This window comes from Zonotrichia albicollis, chromosome 7 (genome assembly GCF_047830755.1).
Source record: "Zonotrichia albicollis isolate bZonAlb1 chromosome 7, bZonAlb1.hap1, whole genome shotgun sequence".
In the NCBI taxonomy this organism is placed as follows: domain Eukaryota; kingdom Metazoa; phylum Chordata; class Aves; order Passeriformes; family Passerellidae; genus Zonotrichia; species Zonotrichia albicollis.
Window position 1 is genome coordinate 21,562,563 of NC_133825.1, and position 27,248 is coordinate 21,589,810.

Consider the following 27,248-nt stretch of genomic DNA (forward strand, 5'->3'; position numbering starts at 1 on the left):
CAGTTGGATTAACTAATCAGTGGTTATATCAACAAGAATGGGAGCAGGAAGCTTCCCACTCACAGCAGCCTTTCCTCTGTAAATGCAGAGCAAGTCCTTCTGTGGCAGGCTGCAGAGAAAGACATGCAAATGTTTGAGCCCTCCAGCTGCTGAGCCCATTCCTCAGCAGCCTGCTCCTCCAGCAGCCTCCTAGGTGGGATGCTGTGGCACAGGGAGCCAAGCAGAGGAGAGTTACAAGAGGACCATGCAAGAAAACAGATGCTGAATATTGCTGTCCAGAGCACTTGGGCACGTGCCATGCAGCAGTGGGCACAGAGGGCAGAGGCAAGCACAGGCAGCTGTGCTGTTGGGAACACCTGTGGCTGGAGCTGGAGGGGAAGTTCAGCACAGCCTGAGCTCACAGAGGCTCTATGGAAACACAGAACATGTACCCAGGACTGCCCAAAGCCTGCTTCCCTCCCAGCCATACCTGGGGGAGCTCACAGACAGCAGCTACAAACATCTGCTTTAAAATGTCCTACACCAAAACAATATTTATTGACAACAAAACTTAATTCTTATTCCTCATTTCCAGCTTTATTTATTTTTGTTAAACCCTACAGAAGAGGGAAAAATAGGCAAGGAGCTTGAGGTCAAGTCAGAGCTCAACAATTTTTTTTTTGTTATCAACTTATAATGAAAGTAGAGAGAATATTTCCAGGAAAAACATTTTGGCCTATTAAAACTGCCTAACAAGGACAATAGCTTACATGCTGGGGGTTCTTTGTAAAGGTGGTTCTGGTGTCACATTTGTGACATGCTGTATCTGTTGCAGTACTCCAACATACAGAGAATGTGTAAAACTGGCCTCAAAAGCAATGCCTCTGAAGAAGACTTGGCATCCACACTAGAAACCAGTGCCCCAGTGCTTCCCCCATAAAGACATCAAGAGAATGTATTTCCCAAATTTTGTATTTGCTTTAGAGCTGGGACAATTTAAGGTAAAAAGGGTGAAATACACACTCCTATCTTGTTCCTTCTGCACACTTATTTTATTTGCAAGGTAAGAGAGGGACAAACCCTTCAAAGTACATGTGTCTAGGTCTCCTTATAGACACCTTTTCAGAATTTTAGCCACCATTTTTGTCATTTGGCATCCTCTCAGATTTGACCGATAAATACCAGTGCCTTACAGTAATCTATTTATCTACTGTACCACCCTGCCTGTGTTTAGCCTTAGCAGTCATCACCTTCCCCATGTGACATCAATCTACATAGTATCAATGTAAACTGTTTGTATAATGAAGCGTTGTACATTTTATTGTCCTGCCAGCAAAGAAAAGGATAAACTAGTACTTTGCCTGCTGTCTTCAACAAAGGTAGCATAATTGATACCATACATTTCGCAATGCAGATATGAAACCACACACTGGCCAGTTTTTCCTTCTTTAAACAGCAAGGCTTGCAAGTTTTACATCATTATTTTCATAATAAATACTTTTAAACAGTGTTTTTTTGGGGATCTTTTTGTGGCTCTTTTTTTTGAAAATAGGAATTTTTAAAAAATCTGCTTCTTAAACCAAACTAAATTTTAAATACACATTATTAATTTCTATGGCTAAGATTTCTGTGGCTCTGGTTGATAATGAGATAATTGCCTTGCAAAGGTCAAGAGAATGGCATAGTTTGCTTTCAGAGGCTGAACAAAGCACTTGCTATGGTTCACTAAGCGTAGTTTCTGCATCATTCCACATCTCTTTGATTCATCTATTACTAATATTCCATGATACACTTGCATTATGGATCCAACTATTTCAACAAACCTGTAATCAAGGAATGACCCTGAATAAAATACTCCACAGAAAGCAGATGGTAGGCTCATCAAACGCCTTCAAGCCTAAAATAACCTTTCTCACATAAAAAGGAGAGTCAATTACAACTGAACTTTATATTCCGAGCTTGAGCTCAGAGTAAATAAAAACCAACACGATACTATTGTGCCATTGGACCAAACTTCCAGGGCATTTAATTCATTTTTTTCACCACCCCCATCCCCTAAGAGCAACCAACACTTTTATTCATAGTTCATTCAAAACCTGCAATGTTTTGTGTGAGTGTGAGCAGACTTGACAGTTTGGGCCAGATTCTGAAAACTCTTGACAGCACAAAACTAAAACTACTCTCAGCAGTCATGTGCTCCAGTGACAACACCACGTGAGGAGGGATCTCCTCTGCCTGTTGGGAATGGAGTGGCAGAGCAGCAGAGCAGCACTACCTTACAAAACGCCCCAATGCCACCAGATGAGTCAGGGTCTCTCTGCTGTCACAACAATGCCTCAGCTGGGCACCAAGCTCAAAGCCAGTGGCCAGCTCAGAAAAACAGGGAGATCACTCTCCCATCAAAAACATTCCCTCTCAATTTCATTATTAAATGTTTAAGGGCATCAGCAGACATTTTTTCTCTAAGAGACTAGAGGAGCTTCCTTGCAGAGATGTGGGGGCCTTGCAAGCAAAGGTGTACTCATCACCACCATGCAGACTTTGCAAGCATTAGCCACAGAACTCATCCATCTGGTGATATGGGGCATAAAACTTAATTCTGTACAGGGCTAAAGAAACTACACTGGACCCATTAGTGGGTGTCCACACAACATGCATTCTGCCACATATTCAAAGCACACCTGCTGTCTTGGGATGATCTGACACAAAAAAAAAACACCCCTGTGTGAAATCACCTGGTTGCTAACAGGTGTCAAACCTTGCAGTCCTTTCCCCCAGCTGTAAGGAGCTGCATAGTCCTTTAGAGCTGCAGAGTATTCTCTATGCCTCTTGAATTAAGAGGTCACCTCCCAGAAGTATCTCTGCACTCATAAAATCAAGCTCCTAGCAGTGGCAAAGCCCATGTAGAACAAGCCCACATTCCAAGATGACCAGGAACACACCAGCTACAGCTGACACTCTTACAATGCCTAGGGAGCACGGCTGATGAGTGCTCTGCAACAGCAACGGGGTGTGCCAGGACTCCCTCCTATTCTGCATCTTTTAGCATACTGCACCAACAATGACTTCAAAAAACTAACACACTGTAATGCTTCTGGAAGACAGGCTACAGGTGAATGGTTAAGGTAGATGAACTTCAAACCCAGGCAAGGCATCGTTTCACTCAGACCCAGTCACTGTGCTACACTCCACCCATGCAACATTATCTTTGTGAACTCAAGTTGCAATACTGAGATCACCAGTGGCCAAAAGCCTTCAGTCTTAGAGAATAAAGAGCATATTTGGTACTGATCATTTCAATCATAAATAGCATTCATGGTTCACTTCAAAGGAATTACATCTTCCCTTTGGAAATGAGTGGATAATTAAAAGAAGAAAAATGTCTTGTGAGAAAAAGAAAATAGCTGTAATGGGACTTACCAAACTCGTCGCATATACTTTCATTTTCTATTAGGGTGGGATGATCAAATGTATCCCGACAATAGAAGATTTGGGGGTTCTTGCTTGTCACTGCAATTCCTCCAAGGGCTAACACGAACTGGTCTGTGAGGATTGACGAGGGCTTGTCCTGGATGCGCTTTAGCATGGACCGGTAGCGACAGTACTGTGGGTAGCTGAGAATTAAAAGGTTGGAATCCTCATCATCCTCACCTGGAAGAACAGAAAAAAAATACTCTTAGTATATCAGAAAAATACACAACAAGAACTGTGACTCAAGTATTTCAGAACAATTTATTTTTCTGAAGTAAGTTAGTCTTTTCTCAAGACACAACTTTTATGGCACAGTGGGTCTGGAAAGAAAGGTTAAAATCCAGTAATTTCAAGAAAGTTTATTAGAATAGGTTATTTTCTGCCTTTCAGTTCAAATTTCTCATGCTTACTCACAAGGACTACCTGGACGAGCAAGAAAACACTGCTCTGCCAAAGTTGGCCAAGGGCCTTAATCAAAGCGTTCTCCATACTTTGCCAATTTGGCTGCTTCAATAAAAATGTCTGTAATTTTTAGTCAGCTCCCCATACAGCTTTTCTACACTCACGTTTACATCAGTTAACATCTTTTAAAAACAATAATATATAAGGCTCAGAGCATACAGCTATTACCTCTCCTTTCCAGTCCCAGATACTGGCAACCACCAAAGGACCTCTGGGCCAGGGAGGTGGGGTGACCCCACCTGGTCATTGTTGCTAAACCCCAAGAGGTGGAAGCAACTTTCTGCACATTAACTGCAAATGCAGCAGGACTCAATAAAACTCCTACAGAGCACAACAAGCAAATGAATTTTTGAACAGCTTGTGCTGCTGGGCTCAAAATATAAAGCAATCTAGACCTCAGAGCTTTCCATTCCTCTATGGTTTAGATGATATCACATATGAAGGTGGTAGATTTTGAAATAACACAATCAAGTGTCATCATATAACCAGAAGGAAACCTAAGAGGAAAAAAAAACTCAACTAGGGATACAAACATGAGAAATTACTCATTTGCAGGTATGTACTCAACATCACTTTTTATGCTCATTTATCTCCTCAGGTACCTAACCGAACATGACTTTCCAGGCATGCCATGAAGACAAAGCAACAGCATTCACTTCACGTTTTCTGTTCTACTGTGATTACTGAATAACTCAGCTATTTCTTCTGCCAGAGACAAAAGGTCTACTATTTAATCCCATTACCAATACTGAAATCATTCTTACTCCTAAAGTAAAAATCACTTCAGACATTGAAAGAAAAGTCAGATCAGTTCTCCCCAACTAAATATGATGACACAACTCATCTAGATTCAAGAGAAGCAATGAAAATGTTGACACATAAAAGGCTAAATTTTAAGAAGTCTCTGGAAGCAGATATATCACCTAGAATGTCATCACTGCAGAGGAATGCAATGCTGTAAAAAAAAAACAACTCAACACGACAGACAGACTTGCAAAGCACCATCTTCACTAGCACAGCTCCTGAAAGCCATCACTTTTAAAAACTTAGAATTCTCACTACTATCCTGACATAGATAGGTGAGGAGATAAAATTGTTTGTGTTAAAAAAAAGAAAAAAATTAAAGTAAGGGTTATGCATTTTGGTAAACAGCACTGGCATTTTCTAAGAAAATAAAATTGATGGCCCTAAAACCTCTTTTGGCCAATAAGGATGTGGTCATGCTTTTCTTTGTTTCAACAAGTATCCCATAAGCCTACACAACAGCACGATTGAGCCAATTGCTCCTGGGAATAAGGCTCTCTCTTCTTTATTAGGAAACTCTAAAAATCAGATCAGGAAAAGTGTTCTAGGAATTAAGAAGCACATGATCCGTCCTTTAACTCCTTCGAGAGCTGCACGTACGCCTGCCTGACGGTTATTATACTTTATACCTTTGTGCAGATAGCGCCGAGCTGAATCTGTCGATCTGACAGCACTTTTCTTATGCCAGGATGTGGTCAGCTTTTTAAACAGGGTGTATATAAATGTATGTCCCACGTGCCTTTGTAGTAAACCATTAGTTTCTAGACAAATGTGCTGCAAGTCCCTGGGCAGAATTACACAAACTTTGTACCCCTGACAACTGACGACTTAACTCAAACCCCCTGGCATAAATTAAAACCAAGTAATTTTTACAGGATCACTTTCATACATGCTTGTGCAATTCCAATGAGTACTTTGTGATGCATTTGTTTCCTTTCCTTTTTTACTCCAGGTTCAATAGATACATCAAAGAATGAACAAAGGCTGAATAAACTGAAAATTTGCTTAGTGAAAGACAAACACAGTGTTCCTGGAACAAAGATTTTTTTCCTCAACCACGCCCACATAAGAAAAGAGAAATCAAAGCAGACCAATCCCTAATAAAATGCAAGCCCAAAGACGAACTATTATTTGCTTTTATCAAAATCTCACACGTGCCATTTAATGGTGGACTTAGTGAATTTTGCAAGTATTTTTCAGAAATACGATCAGAAAGAGTTTACTCTTAGGAGAAGAGAAGCTCAAAATGTGGATCCCATTCCATTAAAATTAAGAAAAACAACATGACTTCTATAAACATACAACTGAGATATTAGGAAACCAAGATGCTGTATTTTCTGAGTTTCATTTTAGATTCCACAGACAGAACACGGTAAAAGATAATATCTACAGTATTCTGCTTGTGAGGCTCAACTGAAATTACTCTAATCCTATGCTTATATCATAATTGCGTGGTTTAATAACATCCTCCAACATCAACTTTTCATTTATTTTTATATTTCAGGGCTGAAAACAGAGAAACTGTAATTAGGAAGCAAAGTTCCACCCCTGCCTTCCAAGCACTGCCTATATCTGCAGAGATATAATCCAACAGTTCCCTTTGTCAGGGGTAAAGAGAGCTGGGATTTGGCACAGCCTGGCATTTATGTTGGATTACATGTTCTTCAAGTTGTCTTTGTAAGTAAGAGATGCATGAAATGCCAAACACAATGAATCTATGCAAGAACTGACTTTTCAAATCAGCACAACCATTTTTAATATGTAAGGCAAGACAATTAAAAGCCCCAAAAGAAAAAAAAAAAATAAAGCCTGTTAAAAGGACGAATTCCTAACAAATCCATCTAGAGCCAGAACTATTTACAGAGAGAGCAGAGAAAAACCCCTGTAACACGCTTTTTGTTTGCTTGTTTCAGAAACATCAGCCTATAATGTTATTGCTAACTGCCATAATCTACCCTCAACATCAGTAAGCATTATTTCTCTTTAAAAAGACCTTCACACCAGGATTTTATAGAGCTTGATGGAAAAACTATGCATGTTCCTTCCTGTACCTAATTACCTCAACTGAAAAAGCTGCCAAGTATTTTGCCCTTTAGTTCTTTTAATCGTATTAGTGCAAATGCATTTGGATGCCAACAGAAACAAACATTTTAAGATTTTTGCTTAAAAGATTCCAAATATGTATGAGGCTGGTGCTATGAAAGCACACTCCACTTCTTCCCAGAAAGCACAGAGTTATTCTTGCAGAAGAAATATGAATTTGTGCCTCTTGTAAGACTAAATGTCTAGTTTTGACCCAATTTAAGTAAAATAATGTCAATATGAACTGCTCTCACAATGATTTATGCTACCTTCTGTTACTTTATTACATTAGACATTCCTTTCTCTAAGCTTTATACTTTTTGCCGTCCTCCTAGCAACCACATAAAGGCTGAGTACCAACTTTACACGCCTGGCACCCTTCCAGGCTCGACTGTTATTGATAATTATATTGAAGTTTCAATTTAATTGCTACTCTGTTGTGACACAGAATATTTTTTGTAATTAGGCTTTTCCCATTTTCTGTCCATTCATTTTTTGCATTACTGAAAATTACTTTTTCGGCCCAATCCCCCCCTCCCCTCTGTGAAAACACAAGCAGAACAATGATACAGATAAGGGTCTGTACATCTGTTACTATCATTAACAACTCAGTAATGTGAAGGGAAGAAAAAAAAAAAAAAGGGGAAAAAAAAGCTGAATATAATTTCTCAGAAGGTAAATTTTTTTTTAGTTTAAGTGCTCTTTTTCTTCTTACGGTTACTCAATGATTTCCTGTTCTAATTACAAGACATTATACAGAAAGTAATTTTTAAAAAGGAAATGTACCAGCACAGGAGGCTAAACAGAAACACTTGCTTGGTATGGTTTGAAATTGCAAACTTTTACGTCTCTTATCAATTCTCTGCTCTACCTTTGTACAAAATATTATACCACACATCTACCATTTCTTCAGAGGCAGTTAACACAAATATATACATCAAAGGGCAAACAACACTTGCAGTTAAACTGCAGGCAAAGGAAAAAAAAAAGAAAAAAAAAATCAATTTTTTCCTTTTCCATGTAGCTGGTAAGTTGGAGGCAAGCCAAGCCTCAGAGTGGAAAATATTAAAAAGTTAAAAAAAAAAGGCAGCAGGCTTGATTAAAAAGCAAAAGAAGAGATATTCAGTTCTAGATCTAAATGAATAACCCACAAACTATTTCATAAAAACATACTGTGACGTAAATTACACATCAGTATTGCACTGTTGTGGTTATTTTGAGAAATGGCTTGTACTGTAAGTCAGCTGGTAAAACCCCACCCTTAATGATTTTGTAATTCTCCATACAGCAATCAACTGGAGCAGTCATGAAATTGCCAAGAAGGAAAACAGACAGAGCTGTAGAGAGTTTGTAATAAAAAGATAATGTACTTTTAACATAACAGAAGTAGAAGATTGGTTTTATTAACTAAAAAAACTACTTAAAAGGTCCCAGGCTTGCCATTTGTTCTGATAAATGTTGACACAGATCTTCGTAAGATAAGCAATGGAAGTACCAGGGGAAGCAGATAAAATGGGACAATGCTTTGGTGTGTGGGTAGCAAATTGAGCAAGGGAGCTTTGTGGAATATAGAGAGAAAATGAAGGAAGTTGCAGGGTTCTGTCCATCAGGCTCCTCTCCCACGCGGTGCCCTCGCTCCTCTGCCTTCTCTCATAACCCTCTGTTACTAAGGGGGTCTCCCAGAGGATTCACATACCACAATTAGCTTATCATTGCTTCTATGCAAGGCTTTGACCATTACCATCAATATGCAGGGCATACAGAGGTAATGCAGGATGCACCTGGGTGTCTGAGGGACTGGTGAGATGCTGGAAGAACAGGGCTCTGACCCCTCTGATGGAAGGTGCCCTGACTATTGCAGGGCAGTGTATTCACTCACCTCCCAACACCCTGCAGCTGTTAACATCTAGTTCTCCTTCTCTTGTTCTGCTTCTCATGCCTATACTGCAGTCATTGCCAGAGAACACAAGTGTAGATGAAGCAAAGATGTGTAGCTCACCCTTCAAAACCAGTATCTGCAGGTCAGACAGGCTCTACATATACCAGAGCTGCCTGTTCTAATAAAAACCCAAAGAAAGAGCGCACAGCTTTCAGCAGATGGAAATCAACTTACCACACAACTACCTAAAACCCCTGAATCTCTCAAAAGGTCCAAAAGCAACAGAAACAGCAGAACGATGAAGGAATAACTACAAAGAGGAGTAAGAAACTAGGTCTTTATAACCTCAAAATCTTTAAGAGGAGTGATGCAATGAGAACACCTTTCCATATCATAGTCCAGCTAAAACCTGCCAAGCACCTCCAAACTTCCAAAATAACTGCAGGTGGCCAAGCAGCAATGACAGTCATCTCCTGCACCTCTGGGGATTCCTGTGAGGGCAAGGACAGCTCTCCCAGAGAAATAACCTTGATGGGAGGATCATGCCTGGCTCCTGCTGAATCCTTTGCACAGACACAAGGCTAGGAACCACAGTAGGAATCTGCAGTGGACTAGGAGCAACAGCTGAGCAGTTCAGGTAGCTCATCACGGTCACAAGGCATGCTCTAGCACAGCAATCCACCCTCTCTCCAGTGGTTAGGAAAGATTTCTCAAACACAGCTCTTCCAATCCACTCTGCTTTTTCATTCCCATGGTCTTTATTCGCACTAGTAAAGACGCTCAGTGTGCCTCAGCTGGCTAATTAATCACAAGACCTAAAAATATTAATCTAAGAATGGTATTTCTCTCACAGATAAATGCAAATACAGTAATGATTTAGCCACATGAGATGGGACAGGAAATCTGTGGTTTTGGTTTTAAATAAATTTGGGTAAATTATTGACACAACAGGGATACCTCTTTGTCGGCAGGACTCAGGCTACTCATCCCTGCTTTGAGAACCCCCCTCTATTTGAATGCTAATGCAATCAAGAACAAAGGCAATGTGTTGCAGGATAGGAACACAGTGATTACATTTATGTTTACCAGATAATGACGGTGTTAACAAGTTGCCTGTAATTCTGACATGGACGTTTGCCTGCCTGATTCTGCTTTTAAATTGATCAAAAGGCAAAAGTCATTTCTGCCAATAGTGAGAATAAAATGTACAGCCTTTCTGCGTGTGTCAGATATTTCTCCCCTTTTAAGGAGGAGACAGAGCTATTTCTCAGAATTTCATGCCACTTCCCCAGCCCTCTGTTTTCTGTCACAGTGCCAGCAGAGCATCAGCCTTTCAAAGAATTCCTAAGCTTAGTTTAACATTTGAAAGAAAGAGAATACTTACAAATCTACTGGAGATTGAAACTACTGTTCAACTGAACAGCAATAGAGTCATTAAAAAAAAAGAAAAAAAGACAGTATCATCTAATACTTATTTAAAGCACATGGTTGAAAAATATTTTTCACTCGGCTATTTGGATCAGAGTTGTTCTACTTAACGGGGACAAACCCAAGTATGTTGATCAATGACTGACAGTATGTCCATATAATCAAATATTCTATAATATTTATCTCACTAAATCACTTGAAATTCAAATCCTAAATCCAATTTTTTAAAGAAGACAAAAGAAATTTAATATGAAAAAGTTTCCAACCAGGTATTCCACATCCTTTTCAGATCCTAATCCTATATTCAGCTCCTCATAACTGCAGCTCCAACCTTGCACTCCCAGGATCCTCCTGCACATTAGGAAGTGCCTCATAAACCTTATGAGGTGTTTCTAGACTCAAAAGAAGAGTGACTGACACTCATCATTTCCAGCTTTTATATAACCCTTCCATCCACAGGCCTCAAACTGCTTTATGGAGATGAGTAAAAATTATTATCCCCATTACACAGAGAGAGAAACTGAGACAGAGAGAGCTTAAAGGATTTATTCTACAGCATCAAGCAATTTAGAGTGCAAGGGAGAGAGCAAAGAGGCCAGGCAGAAATTCTTGTTGGGAAATTTCTGGGTAAGTGGGAGATCCCTAAATTTCTTCAAAAGGGAAGTGACTGTCTCTGGTCACCCCAGCCAGCCTCCCTGCCTCCACCAGAGATGGGGGGCATGGATCAGGTGGCTCTGTGCTGAGGCTTCTCTCCTACCACAACTCCCTGTCCCACACAATTCCAGTCACTCCTTCGTTCTATTCAGCTGCTGCCCAGCCAGGATTATCTCCCCATTCAGGAAGGGTCTGGGGAGCAGCAGCTCACCCTCCTGCCCAAGGCAGGTGACTGCCATGACAACAGCTGGAGGAACCCCAAAACAGCAAGCTGACACTGCAGATGTGGCTGTGAAATCGCCTCCCTGCCTCCCAAAATTTCCCTCTCCTTACTCCTCAGGACACAAGCATGGGCCAGCCCATGTCCAAACAGCCATGGAGGGCTACAGAAAACCGCTCTGATATAAAAGGTTTCTAAACTGCCCTATTAGCTTTCTAAAGCAGATGGAGATGGGGGGAAGGGGGAGATTGATTGTACAAGGGAGCACATGCTGCCTGTCCTCTTGAATGTTCTGGGTCATGCGGACCATTCAGGTTGAATGTGCATCAGCTTTAAAACAAGTATTTATCCTGGTTGTCGTGGTTACTGATAAGCAGCTTCAATTCTGCTGATAACAAAAAGAAGAAAGAATTAAAAAGGGGAGGGGAGCTGAAAACATAATTTGGTAATATGACGAAGCCAACAAGAGGAATTAAATCACATTAAACAAGCCAATTGTACTGTAAATGGCTCTACCTCTGTATTTGCTTTTAAAGCATTTAAGGCTCTAACATGGCAGCTGCTTCAGTTTTAACAAACAAACAGCAAAAATCCCTTTTAATAACGAAAGAAAATAATGATATACTTTGCTTTAGCTGAATTCAAACATAATTTAATTTTTCCTGAGGTGAGATTTGCACAGGGAACAATCAGATAATAAGCGTTATCATTCTCACAGACAAAACTGAACCAGCACTTTGCAATTCAAAGTGCTATTTAATGCACTGTTTTCAGCAATCTCTGAACACCATCCAACATACCACTGAACTACACTCCAGTACTTACACATAAAGCCTGATCCTGCAAATACTTGAGCATGGGGGTTGTGCTATGAACACAAGTACTACAGCTGAGGGTGAAGTCACACATTCCCTGCAGCACCTTTGTGAGGGGGGGCCACATCCTCACATCCCCTAACTTTCCCTACAACACCTTCTCATGCTCTGTATTATTATTACTACTATTTCTATGATCATGTGTCTTGGTCCCCCTTTCTGATGAGAAAATACTGGAGAATGAAAAACCCTGCTCTGGTGGAGAAACATGCAACTACAGTCCCTGGCAAGAGAGGGGCACACATTTCTACAGCAGTGATAATTAACCATTGGAACAATGAGCTCAAAGGTGCAACAGACTCCCCAGCCCAGTGCTCAGGACTGAACGTCAAGATATTCCATGGACTGACAAATTTTATTCTCACGGTCTGTTATCTGTCTCCTGTGCTGAAGAGGCCCATGACAAATCCATACTTGTGTGGCATGAAAAACTGAAAAGAAGTGGCTGGAGAGTTAAACTGAGTTACTGGGTTTAATATCAGACTAACCAGGTCTTCTGTCATCTCCTCTCTCTTTCACCTCTGCACACCATTCAAACATAAATGACAGACAAGGAAACGCAAGCCCTACTTATAAGGGACTGATTCATCACCTCTTCCTTGCGGCAGAATCAACCGCCTTCATTTTCCACTGCACCCAGAAGTATGAGTCAAAAGCCTTATTTTGGTGTCTCACACGGGGCTCTTTCATTATCATTCTGAAAATTCGGAGGAACTGCGCCCTCCTCGAAATAGCAGCGGCAGAAGCCGCCGGTCCCAGAGCTGCGACACGAGGGGTGGAGGGTGGAAACGGTCCAGTGATTGAAACATTCAAGCCCTGCTTTTGACGTTTATGCCCTCTTTGAAACCCTTAATGAAGTAACAACCCCGTTAATTCTGGCAGGGTATTTAATGCACATAAAAACTGCATTATCTACTATTTACAATTTACTACACACGAGCAGTATCTGGCTCTGTATAAAAATAACAAGCTCACTGTAACCCTCCCCTCCCTAACCATACTGCTGATTTCTTTGACACATGGAGAAGTGAGAATAATTACATTTTACTGAGTGCGTCTCATTACACTGATTTAAGTAAGATTTCCAAAGCTGTAAAAATATGCTTTTCAATTTCATTTGTTTCTAGCATTTCACTATGAAGACAGTTCGTAAAGCCTTCAAAAATCATCATCAATATAGACAAAAATTGTACCCTGCTCATGTGGACATTTGACAGAGGGATAATAGGGTCTAGAAACACCACAGTCAGATGTTGCTTTTCTGTTTAATGTTTCCTTCTGTGCCAAACATAATATAACAGACAAGTGTTAGAGAGACATGCAGGGGGGAGTCTGAATAGAGAGCTTTAAAAGAGGCCCTTAATAGAGAAGCTGTATGCTTAGTCTTCAACAATATTCAATAGCAATTTATTTGCAGCCATTTTCTCATGTAACCTTTCACACGGGAGCAGATAAGATAGAGCACAACACAATTTGTCAACTGCCAGATATGAACAAAAGAAACCATTTTTAATAAGCTTCAGTGGCCCCTTGTATTTGTTTTGCAACATGTTAATAACTTTTTTGGAAGCCAATCAAAGACAAGAAGAGAAAAAGAAGTCAAGCTGGGAAACAAAAACCACAGTTTAAGAATTTTATAGATAAACTCGTGTTATCATCTGCAGTGTAATAATGCTTAAACCCAGGAGTGGCACAAAATTGGAATTAGAAACACAATGCCATTTCTTTTTTAACAAAAGAGCAATTACAAAAAGGCTAGTGTCATATATACTTTTCCAAGAATTTGCTGTCCTCTATCTCATCCCAATGGAGCATATACCTGCTCCCCGAAAGAACCTTACTCAGGTTCCTCTCCTTTGCACTGAAGAGATCAAACTCAACATGAAGACTATGAGGAAAGGCCAGACAGGAATTGATAAACTCCAGGCCACTGACCCAACTGCCCTTGGGACAGTACCACGCTTCCCCAGCCACTTGGAAACCCTCACCTGCTAACTGAACTTGGGTTGCACCAAACAGCCCCCAAACTGCTGCTCATGTAGCCTTCTAACGTGGCCTTAAAAGCTGTTACAGGCATATGAGTAAGTCTGTGGTTGCTCATAAGACTGTGGTTGCTCATTTAATCCTATTCTGCATCACAACAAAGTACACTGGAGCTGAAAAGGAGTAATAGGAAAAAGGTCTAAAAGAAAAGGAAGCTAACTTACATCCTTGTCTAGGATACAAGGGCCAAAACTGAGTGATATCTAGTATAAGACAGACAAAGCAACGGTGCTGAAATTTAGCAATGCCAGGGCCCTCCCGTGTGACCAAGGTCATATCATTAGTTATTCCTGGGGCAAAGCCTCATTTTGATGGAAAAAGAATTAGTTGCAGGCATGTGAGAGCTTGTGGGACAATTGCTCCTGACTCCTTCCCCTTCCTGCAGGCACAAGAGGAGAGGCAGAGAACCTCCTCAAAATGGCATCTACCTATACCTGTGCAAAAATGATTCTGCAGGAATGGGGTTCAACAGTGGGTTCAAATGCTCATATGAGCCCCTCAGTCACATTCTTAAGGTAAAGGCCTCCTGGTACTGAAGAAAAATCAGAAAGCACCAAAATCCCAGCAACATACGCTGAAAAAGCTGATGAAGTGTTAAGCAATTTCATTAACATTATTAAAATAGAGAAAGTTCCCTTGGAAAATTTCACACAGGCTTTCCCGTCTCATTGCAAATTACTCACGGCCTGAGAGACGCGTGAGGAGCAAATGGAGAGAAATAAAGCTTCTCTCCAGGTAATTTGGACCGAGTCCTAGTCTCACTGGTAGAAAGACCAGGCATGTGGGCTTCAGTGAGAACAGGGCTGGGTTCTTTGAACTAGATTATTATGGCATCTCTAAGAGAGGTACAAAAGTATACGGTGAGAGAAGATGCATCAGAGAACAAAAGAAGCTGCCGGTCAGATGACAACCCTCCTTGTTATGATGATGAAAAGACTCCCAGACTTCAGCAGACACACACCTGCAGAGTTTAGGATCCTATACCCAAAATTAGATTTTGCCTTCTAAGGACTTTGCAAAGGAGTCTGTTATCCAGTGAAGGGAAAGAATGTAAGTATTTGCTCTTCAAGAAAGAGGAATGGCTTTTTGAATAAGAAAGGGCTCCCTGTGATGGGAACATTCCAACCCAGCCCCACGCTCCTCCTGAGAACCAATACAGGATTTCTCTTCCTCCTCTGCAGGACCAGGAAAACATTCCTGGAAAAGAGGAGAAGCCGTGCTACCTGAATTGTCAGAAAAGGCCTCAGGTGGAGGCAGGGTGAGAAAGGATTTCAGGAGAAGTTATGCCTATGAGCTGGGGAGAACAAGCAAGTATCCTCCCACTCTTTTCTCTAGGCAAACTCTCGTTCCAAGTTTTCAGTGTGAGCATTGAGTCTCCAATGAACCTGCCTAGGAAGGGCTCAGCACAGCCCTGCCTATCTTCCAGAAACACCAGAGCTTGGGCTGTGGTCCCACACCCAACAGAAAGGAAGGATCCCAAGTAAGAAACAATCCTAATACACTATCTGCTAGTCTGGAACCTGCTCTAATAATAGACAGCACTGCCTATTTCAAAGCACTTAATGAGCACTAATTAGTCCTCAGGGCATTCCTATGAGGCAGGTAGACAGATAAGTATTATTTCCCCTGTTTTACATATGAAATAACCTCATCAGAGATGTTCTGACTTGCTTAAGGCCACCAATGAGTCACTGAGCTCAGCACCCAGCAGGTCCTGGCTCCCAGACCTGTGCTCAGACCTCTCAGCCATACCTCTTTCACAAGTGCAAATCTTCATTTCAAACGTGGAGGCAGAAAGATCAAGGAGGGGTAATAACACAAAGAAAGAATTTTCTCTGGGAAAGGAGCTTCCAGAAGAACAACAAAACAGAGTTATGTATCTACTGAATGCTAGACACCAAATCTAGAACAAGGAAAGAGCTGAAAAAACACACTGAAACAAAACTGAATAAGTTTTTATTATATAATCTATTCAAGCAGTCAGAGCTATTTATTGTGGTTCATAACCACCACTAACAGCAATTCATTACCTTCACATTTCTAATTTCTCGAATGGTCAAAGCCCACAGTCTGGGCTGCACACAGATGCTCAGCACATACATGTAAGTTATGTGCCCACACCCACAAAGCTACACTGAGATGTTGCTCCACACTGGAAACCCTTGTGACTTCAGATATCCAGGGTAGGCAGGAATTCCATTATCAATGGAACACAATCACAAAACAAGGTTTTGTGTCTCTTTGGGAAAGAGCAGCAATGGTTCAGCCACCATTTGCAAACAGCCCGAGCTCACATGACACCAGACATTATATGGCATTACATTCTTCCATCACCAGGCTGCTGCATCACCCACTACTTACCTGCCCTCGAGCAGCACAGACAGAGCTGGGCACACAATGCCCTAAAATTTTAACACTCCACATCCAGCTAACGTTTTCCACATTCCTAAGTGTGCCCTTCAATGACTCCTTCCCTTTCAGCCCACAGCCCCATAGCCCACGGACACACAATTAAGTGAAGCAGAGTCCTTGAAAGAGGGAATGCAGTGCAGCAATCCCTCAGAACATTCACCAATTGTTTGTGCTAAAAATAATAATTTTGCTTCTATGAGATTACAGCACCAATCTCCAGGCTACGCAAAACATTACTTCTTTTTCAAAAGAGAAAAAAAATTATTTATACAGTGCATTACAAATCTCAAATGGTGATGTTTAAACACAAGTTTGATGAACTATATGCAGCATAATACAGCTGCTTTGCATTTTGATTCCTTTATTTATAGACCACAGCAAATTAATAACTCAAAAATGTTGTTCCAGGCAAAGTAATGGACACACAATAAAACTATTCATTTCCTCAAAGGTCACTCCAGGAGAAACATACATTGTTTCGAAGCCTACCAACAATGCTATTGTTCCAAAGAAAAGTGAAAATATATAATGAGCAGTTAGTACATATATCTGCAGTGGAGACCCTGGGCTAATTTAAAGTGCAATCTTAAGGCAATCAATCATACTCTAAAATTACTTCATTTTCCAAACTGTTTACACTTTTTAAGTTACAAATCCACTTTCTGCTATTTCAACTCACGATTTACAGCTACAGATTTAGCCTGCCTTGGCTTGCTGCCAAACTCTAGTCATGAGGGAGCTAATGATCTGAACAGATCAGTGTTTTATAATGGAGAAAAGCGCATGTAAATTTCCAGCATGTCTGCAAGTAATCAAGGCATGCTGACTATAAATGAGGCGGCCTCACATTTATTTTAGGAGAAATATCTTAAAGCCCCACTTTTTATCCAGGCCAACAACAAAAAAGAAAAAAAAAGGAAAAAGAAAAAAAAGAAAAAAAGAAAAAAAAACCACCCAATCCTTTAAAAAGGTACTCCAAGATTATTCCAAATGATTCTAAATGAAACTGCTAGGCAAACAATATGTTAAAGAATAGTACAATAGCTAATTTCCTTTAGTGTTTCTATCTCTAACCAGATCATATCCTTATCATAGCAAGCTGGAACATTAAACTCTCTAGTTCATGGAATCAAAACACAAGAGTGCTTCATATTACATTATAGAAAAATGAGCCATTCCCTACAAACAAGGTCAGATTTCTGGAATGCCAAAGGTCTACATTTAAACAGAGACGGGAGGAGGGGAGGTTTTGCCCGCTCCACTTGCTAAAAAACAGTGGGAAACTAGACTAGCAATTCAAATTTGCTTTAACAGTTAAAATGGTAGAGGGAGAGTAAGAAGTCTCTTCAGAATTGATACTTAAATTAAGTATGATCTTTATTGTTTCATTACAGTGGCACAGCCAAATAATGACTTTGTGTTACTGTACAAATAATGCCGGATCCTCATTTTCTAGCGGAAATAATTACTCTATTCTATCATTTTCTGCTTATCATCAACCTACACCCCCTTCCTGTGTAGGCAATGGGTTGTGGTATGTTTGGGGCTAGATTAAAAAAGTTTCAGATTTTCTCCTGTTTATAAAGGCCATACCAAGGAGGCACATTTTGACTCAAAAGTAGCTTTAAGAATGAAGCTATAAATATTCTTGTGTTGTACTTCATGAAATTCAATCCATCATGATGGATATTTCTGTTGTAACATTATTACATGCCTAAATTCAATTGTATAATTGGATAGGGCTAGAAACAATAAGCTGGCATTGCTTTGTTTCAGCATACTACAGATTTAAAATACCTGTAATCATAAATCAACATAATTATTTGAAGTTCTGTCACGAAGCAGAACAGGAAAAGAAAAACTAAAATAAACTAGCTGCTAAAGAATTTCATTTTACTTTCTCGAGACTGAAATTTTTTACTGGCCTTGAGTCTTACCACCACTACAACTGGAAAAGTCCTTTATCCTTTCCAGTTGCCTTGAAAGGCACCTCCTCCACAAAGATTTTGCTTTCTTACAGCTTTGCAACACAACTGGCAGAGCTCCACTGAGGAATCCCGCAACGCCAGAGCGGGAAGGATGTGCCTGCAATGCAGCCAGTGGGACCAGGGAGCCAGGCTGAGAGAGACAAAGCAACCTGAGCTCCCCACTGGCAGCCAAATGCCTGCTGGGACAGGGGCCATCACTAGGGCAGTCTGTCCTGCTAGAAGCTCTAGGGGGAGACAGCTGAAGTCCCTCCTTGCAGTGGAAGCAAAGCAAACTGAGCATTTCTTGTCCCACCATGTTAGGTATTGTGCTACTTATGCACACAAAATGATTTATTAATTCCTCCCCAACCTCTCTGTACTTCTTACCACTGTCAGAATCAAAACTGACGAACCCTTTCTTCTCTTTTTCTACCCCTAGCACACACAAGCAAGAGCTGGGGAGCAGCTTGGATGGATGGCCCCTGGATGTGAAGAGAGTTTGTCACTGGTTGGCTCATTTTTAATTAGTGCTAAGCAACTGCCATTGGGAGCTGGGCCTCGGGAGATCACTGCCCAGCTAAGGCAGAAGACCAAGCAGATTTGAGCATGTAGGAAAACACCAGGAGATGCTTTGGGATGGACTGCGTTGGGTTACTGGGAGAGGCAAAAGCACTGATGGCGGCTGAAGAGTTTCTTCCCTCTCCCCACCTTCAGTTACACAACCATTTTCCAAATCTCATCTCCACCAACCTTCCAGCCATGCAGAGCTTCCTGCTTACTGGAGGCACTGGGCTACAGCATGACTGAAGTCAATATTAAAACAAGGATTCCTCCTACAGCTTCCCTGCAAAAACATTGTTGGGAGACCTCCGTCCCTGTGAATGCAATCTCCTTGTTCTGTTTTTCTTGCTGCTATTACAGTTTTTTAAAAACTCTTTTTCTTCCTCCTTTCTCTTTACATCTTTGTGGGTCTCAAGCTATGTATTTCATTACTTCTGATACTTATGTGAAGAATGTTAAGCCTTTCAAAAATACACTCTATTGGCCAAGTGCTTTATGGGTACTGGAGCTCAGCAGCATATACTGTGCACACACAAGGAGATAGATATGTGCAGTTTCACATATGAGATGACTACTTAGCATTGTCTGTGTAATCACCTTCTGTTTGTGCGTACATACAGAATAAATTACACAATTACTGTAACAAGAATAAAAAACTTGCTTTCTCAAATTCTCCACTTTTACTCTTGCACACTGCATCATCAAATTGGAGAAGTTGCCAAAAACAACTTTTTGGCAAAGTTGCCAAAAACTAGGTAGGACCTAGATTTCCTTGGTCAAAGAATACAGGGGGAAAAAATCCTTCTCTTTCAGTATATCTGAAAGAAGCAAAAAATGGTGAACAAAAACATCTGGGGGAAAAGGCAACTCCAGCTCAGCAAAAATTTCTAAGATAAAAAAAACAACATAAATAAAAAAGAGGAGATATAAATAGGTGATGTGAACAATTCTTGAGAACAAAAAAGCATTTGATATCCTCTAAGTTGGTGTCACAGGGTGGTTATTAACTGGCATAAACATGCACTTTCAGTCCCACTGAGTCACCCAGAAAAGCTGGCTCTCAAATAATGAGGCTGATGGAGCCTGACATCCAGTTCTACTTTTCTTTACTCCAACTTGGAACTGTTGCACAACTACGATACAGTACGTCAGGATCTGATAAACAGAACTGAAAAAGGGAAAGAAAACAATTTTTTCCCCTACAAGTCAGGTTCAGTGCTTTTGCCTATTAAAGTAACCAAATATGTTTCTCTCTGAAATCAAAGCCAAAAGGCAGCATGCCAGACACAGTTAACAGATAAATCAATGTTCCTGAAGGGCGGGCTTTTTTGTTTTGGGGGGTTTGTGCCTGACAACAATCTTGTGGTGAGCAAACAGAACACCCACCACACATCTTGTCAATCTACTCCCATGAAACAGGGAAGGAAATGCAAATACTTTTGAAGATCTAGGCACTGTTTGGAAAAACTTCATGTTCTAACCTCCCTGTCAAAGGTCATGGTTCTCATAACCATGAAGTCTGCAGCTATTGTAAAGCCCACCTCATATAATGTGTAATTGCAGCTAATTTATCACTAAGGTCACTGCACATACTATCTGGGAGTTTGTAAACAAGAATGAATCACGGATTTCATTTCTGTGTCCCTTTCAAACTGGAAGACCTAACAGTTTCCTGCTCCAACATACAAAATAGTATTGCTTCTATAAACCTACTCAGGTCACCTTGCCAGCAGTTTCCATTTAATTAAACTGACAGCAAAACAGGGCCTTTGCTAATGTGATCCAGACCAGTTTGCCTCCAATGTAAATTCTCAGGCATGAAATTACATCTGAAACAGATACAATAATCCATCTATATCTTAGTAATAAGTTTAATCTATGCTAAAATAACATTTTCTTTGTCCCTATTGAAGTCTGTTTTGGAATTCAGTGATCTTCTTTTCACAGTTGAAGTTCAGAGAATTATTCAACTCCCATTCACCTTACAGTCAATTCTGAATTTTCTTCTTGCCTGTAATTTACACATTCATTGTTGGTTTCTAGGTCATGGGTAGCAAAATGATCTCACATATGAGAAACCAGATTCAGGACCTACTTCAAACTTTCACTTTCTGGAAATGAAATAGACTGGTAGCACTATAAAAGTAGTTCACAGCCACTTAAAACAGCCTGAGTTGCTTTAAGCTAACAGCCCGCCCTTTCACACAGATCCTTGATCAACTGGCTGTAAAGCAGAAAACTGATGAGATTTATAGGTACCTCCAATAAAATGGAGGTGGGGTTGTTTGTTTGTTTAATGACCCATAACATTTCACTCTCATCTAATCACTCTCATCAGTACTCAACTGGTGCAGTAATTCCTACAAAACCCAGGAAGAACAGAATATGCAAAAGAATAGTTACTGCACAGTAGCCACAGTGCTCGTGATGAGCAACTGAACAAACTGCAGGGAGCATTTCTACCAGATGCAAGTGAGATGGGAATTTCTGAGAGATGCCAAGCATTTTGTTCCTGGCCCATGAGCTGCCTCCTCCGGCACCAGCATGAGGACAAGCCTGAGGATGCTAAACACCCCTTGTAATTCAAGCCTACAATATCAGAGGGTTTGAAAACAGGAAGGGATGGTATCCAGAAAGCAAAATCTGGAAAAGTCATAATTAGTAGGGAAAGGGCAAATAACCAATCTTTCTCACTAAAGCCAGAGTGTGCCACAGCAAAGTATTCAGTGTGACTCCAGTGTGATCTCTGGCAGTCAAACAATGACTGAAATAATGCTCTCCCAAACTCCCAACCTTACAGCCAAGTCTAGCAACAGCACTGGAGAAGCTGCTCTGTGGATTCCTGACACTGGAAGAGCACATCACCTGAGCTCTGCTGCACTGGGTCTCCAAGCTCAGTGGGAATTACACAGCACTTAGCCAGCAACACAGAATGATAAACCAGGACATGAATTCTGAGACACTGTGGCAGGAAGACCTGAATTTCAGAGTGCCTAGCAGTGACTGTCACCTCAACATTTTGATCCTGGAAAGAAAAAAAAAATCAACTCTATTACATGCAACTGCACTTCTGATACCAGCTATGTAGGTAAACTAATTGAAAAGAACAGCTTTGAAGCAGAATCTGAAGACAGATTCTGGCTGAAGATTTAGCATGAAACAAAAGCTGAGGGTCCACTCTGGTATAAATCTGGTCTCCACAGTTCATTTTCCAAGTTTCTACCCACCCAAACAAACATTTGCAAAACTTTTGTTACTTGCCCAACTAAGAACATCTGCTGCTCAAGACATGTTACATGACTAAGTAGGAAATCTGCCACAGACCCAGCAAGGTATCAATAATGCTTTCAGTATATTTTTACAGCCTAGACAACATAATTTCTAAGTACTGTTGGCCCAGTCTTCCTCTTCATATAAGAACTTTAATTGCATTGTTCTCCTAAAAAGTAGAAAATTAAGTGCTTCCTTAAGAAAACCAGGCATACACTAAGCAGTCTGATATTCTTGAGAAAAAAAAGAGAAAATTTAATTTTGCACCAGAAGACAATGGTCAGACATTAGCATGATCAGAAATCATTACAAGTCCTTCTGGTAACTGCTTTTCTGTTTCACTGTTCATGAAAGTCCTCTGTTTTAGAACATTTAACAAGTGTTCTCAGAGTAAATGTACATAAACCTTTTCCTGTTGGTAGACTAACTTGATCTACAAGGTGATGAGGGAAAAGGGCCTGACAGAGGACAGCAGCCTCTCCTCATCTCTGGTTATTAAGAATTAGCTCTCTGTGCTTCCCTAAGCCACCAGAAATGGCAAAGAGGCATTGCTTTGTGCAAACAGCGTACATAACTGGCCAGAGATGAGGGAATCACTTTTCAGGTTTACTTACATGGATTTGCTGATATATCTGATCACAGTCTCTCAAACAGGCAGAGAAACTACTAATAGTTTCTTCTCAGAGGGTGAAAAATGCTCCTATTCCATTTGTGCAAATATGCTGGGCTCACATTATCAAACACATGAATTCCTGTCCACACACTCTCCATCTCCCCTGCAGACCCTGCCATCAAAACAGCAGGGAAAAAATTGGCCTCATTTCCTGTATATTTCATATAGGCCTAAACATTCTTAAGTATGTTGTCAGGGAATATATTTTAAGGCTGCTATGCTCACATCTCATCTCCTACTCCATGCTTTTAAGATATTAAATAGGCTTTACCAATAAATCAAATGTTTTGTGCCTTAGAATCACATGGTATCAGAAGTCACCAAAGCCTAAATCCTGCACCATTCTCATTCACTATATAATAGTCAGGGGACCCAGGTCAGGAAAAAAAGTAAAACATAAGCACGAAGCCTCCCTGCAGAGAAGGCAAACAAAAATCCCAGGGCCAAGGCAGAGAAGCTGCCCTTCCTGCTGTCTCCAACCATCCTCACCCCTGCTCCTATCCAGCTCTGCACCAGCTCTTTCCCACTCCATCACGAGAGGATCAAAGCTGGAAGGCATGGTGGAGTACAGCCCCAGCACTCATGTTCTCAGTGTCCCAGGCTGCTCTGAAACCTACAGAAACGAGCACTGACCTCCCAAAACCCAAGTGGAATGATTATCCTAGAGGCTCCTTCCTGTTGAGGGCTCTAATAGCTGGGTAGGAAAAACAAAACAACTTACTCTCCAAGTTTTTCACCAAGGCAGACAGGGCCTGATTTCCCTGCCTCTCTCACTGCTGCAGGGTGTTTCTGAACACCACAGCAGCAAGCCTAAGCCAGTGCTGCAGCGTGGAAGAGTCACCACAAGAAAGAGAAATGCTCTCCCTACCTGAGCTGGAAGGCTCCTCCACAGGAAGAGCAGCACAGGCAGCTGAGGGGGCAGAGCACCTCCCAAGGGACGAGCCCACTGCCTTCATCCCAACTGACCAGTCCACCAAAATACCAGGAGCCTCCCACACCCCAAACTGCAGCACCCAACCTCGGGTGTTTTACAACAGCACAAAGGCAACATAGAAAATGCACTCAAGAAACACTGTGGGAAATGCGCCAGCATTTTAAGGAACGTTCCCTTTGGACATGAAGCCTTTTTTAGCCAAACCACTATGATTTTGTTTGAGTGACTCATACGAATGGATTCTGGATTAAGGTTTAAAAAAATGGGACATTTTCTCTTCTGCTCCTAGGTCCACCTCAAGACATGTGAAAGAAAAAATAGCATTAAGAATATCAGGCTGGACTTACATTCACCAACAGATACTAAATAGGGATCTACTAAATTTGTAGAGCTGGCTGAAGTTACAAATACATAATTCTGAAAATGCAATTCCTTCTTAAGTCAGGCTGGGCAAGGATCATAAAAGTATAAAAAGATACATTGTCCCTAAAGACTGTAAGAAGCTAATCATTAGCCTACTGTTTATAGTGGTTATCTTTTTATTACATTATTATGATTTTTTTTTATAATAGATCATTTTTCCTTGCAGGGACCTGGATCCTTATTTCTACCACAAAGGTAACAAAAAAACACCCACTGTCTCCAGGCAAAGACAAAGACACTTGCCAGATTAAAAACAAACTGACGAAGGGTACATAAATTTGTGTTTGACTACTGCTGGGCATCTGGAAAGGCACACATTTTCTTTGGAAAATTTTTCTTCCAGTTTTTCATACAAATGACAGTAAAATATGTACCCAGTAGCAAACGGAGAGAACTAAATTTAAAATGCACTTTCAGACCACTCGCACTTTTTTCTTTTTAACTTCTCTTTTCCAAGGCGAGAGGGGAGGAGGGAGCTTGTACCACTGTTTTGAAGTACTGTAAGTTCTTTTGCCTTTTAACAGAAATATGTAAACAAGGTGTATGACTGTAGGGTAATGTTCTAGTCACAAAGCATTCAAGAGCCAGAGTGAAGCTATTTAAAGAATGGAGTATTCAATTCCTGAGGCCAGATGCTAGTATAAATATGAAACTATGTTCACACTGCAGATTAAATTATTTTTAGTTTCTGCGTTTGAACTGCCAAAATTATTTGGGTTAGTTTATTTATTTTTTTTTACTGTACCACAGAACTTACAGGGCCACATTTTTATGTATCTGAGCAGAGGATTAAAAACACAAGCGTAAAAGGACTTTTCAATCTATTTTCTCTGTGCAAGAAGACTGGAAGTGTATAGTGACAAACACTGTCACAAGTAAGGGTCATTCAGGCAGTAAGAAAACTAAAAATAAAGATGGAGCTGAAGCATTTGAGATTCTTGGAATAGATTTTTATAGTAACTTCTCATTTAATTTTTCATCCCACAAAGCTTTTAATTTGGAAATACTCAGTGTGAAAGAAAAGTGGAGACTGTGGTTTCACAATAATTAAAGGGAAAAGCATGCATTAGGATTGCATTACACCCTGTCAACTGGGTTTGCCACAAGAGCTCACACAGATATTGCGAACAATATCAAGTTAAAGTCACTAGTAATTAACAAAAACAAATAATCAATAATCCCATGACCATGCCATAGCAAAAACATGGTTGAATTCAAGAGAGAAAGACAATGAAATAAGCTGGCAGTGAACAAAGCAAAGTGAGGACCTATCACTGATACACCAAAGCCTACAGATCTACAAGGCTGCCAAGGACACCCCTCTTGCTGATGACCACTCCACTGCTGTCATTTTTTTGACCCTGTAATTATCTTCTCTTTGTTTCATCGGCTGACAAGGATTGAAGGTCCAGGATATATCTCAGGGATGTGATTCATCTACTGATAGAGGGCAACTCTACCAAGACCCAAAAAGTAAAACAGGAACCACGTGGAAGGACATAAATGAAGACACAGACCCTTCCCACAGTGAATACCACAGAGGCTCCCCTGGCAGGCCTGGATGTACAGCCAGGAGAGGGATGAGCAGAAAGACTGCAGCTTGGGCAGTCAAGAGACTTCCACCACCAAGGAATGTGGAATTACTGAGCAGATTGCTCTGCACCACACTGAACGTGTGCATTTTGCCAAGGACTTATGGAAGGATGAGGCACCATGGCACAGCTGGCTGGGGGGACATGCTGGGAGGGGAAGGGGTCCTAGAGCACAGGGCTGTAACCCACCTAATACTGGGATGTGTGAATGACTCAAGTACCTGCAGAGACTGCCACTGCCCCAAGGCAGCAAGGCAGTGGACACCAGCTCAATTACAAACAGGTGACATGGGACATGCTGAAATCTGAACTGGCTCTTGAATATCCCATCAGGTTCAGCCCCAGTTCCTAATTAACTGCCCTTATCGGGTATGGATCTGGTATCACAACAATGAAGTCTCCTTTTGGAGGACAGGCTGATGATGCCAGCCTCCCCTGGGTATTTACAACAGGCTTTTAAAATGCACTAGCCTACACTTTAAAAAAACTGGGGGGGATGAGAACATCTGGGCTTTGGTTGTTTCATTTCTCAGTAATAAAAAGTGAAAAAAAATGAAGCAGTTGTGTTCCTGTGCTCAGGAACACAGCAGCAACTTTGTCATCCTCTACCTGTATTCACCAGCTTCGATCACAGGAGCAGAACGGGATGTGGGGGAACTTGGAGGAGGAAGAGAGTGAATGTTTGCCACCTCTTTCTTAAATGAGATATTCGTTATAGGATCCTTGAATTGTGTGGGGATCTGTTCCACTCATGACACACATGCCTGACTCCCCTTGGCACTAATGGGAACGACAAACGTGTTGTGAGAGGAGAATTGCCCCCTAAAACTGCAGGAGTGTGAACAAGGCTGTAAATATATCTCAAGGTTCTGGTAACATTAGAAACCAGCCTAGCGAATTTCTCATGGTTTATTATGATATCACCAAATCCCCTCCATGTATTTATAGCCTTGTAATTCACAATTATTCTGGGTCCATAAATGTTTTTGGCATCTGAATGTAGAACTGATACTATTATTTCACATATTATGGTACTGTCCGTGAATGCTAAATTTATTCCAGCACAGACTCCTGCAGTTCATTCATCAGATATTTTATGCTACTGTTCTTTTAATGATTCATTTATCCCTAGTAATATTTGTATTCTGAAGTGTGGCGTCTCCAGCCGACAGACAATTCAGCTCTGCTGAATTATCTTTTTCTTTCACAGCATAACAAAGTAGAGCACAGTCAAATTGAAGATGGCCTTTAGTACACTGTCAGAACAATACTGCTTACCAAGCATATCCAGACACATTTCTCAAACCACATGTAATGTTCTGGCTGCCAACATGCTCATAAAGTCATTAACCGGCATCTTAAAATGAGGGTGTGATACATATATTTAAATGTTTAGGAAAATCAAATGTGGGCTCTCCTAGAAGCTTATTTTGAATTTCAGCTTCTACATATATCAACTATGCAGATGTAAAAATTCACCTTGATTCTTCACAAGCTGCTAAAATCATACACATTACCT

At 40.8% G+C, this 27,248-nt stretch overlaps 1 protein-coding gene across 5 annotated transcripts in view; it reads right to left on the reverse strand.

Moving 5' to 3' along the window:
- The window catches only part of ARID5B (AT-rich interaction domain 5B), a 145,654-nt gene that overhangs the window by 65,486 nt on the left and 52,920 nt on the right, over window positions 1-27,248 (reverse strand). For all 5 annotated transcript variants that reach the window (XM_074544601.1, XM_074544599.1, XM_074544602.1 and 2 more), the window contains one exon: window positions 3,400-3,630. In XM_074544601.1, coding sequence (XP_074400702.1) covers window positions 3,400-3,630 — 231 coding nt within the window. The remainder of the gene's footprint in view (window positions 1-3,399; window positions 3,631-27,248) is intronic.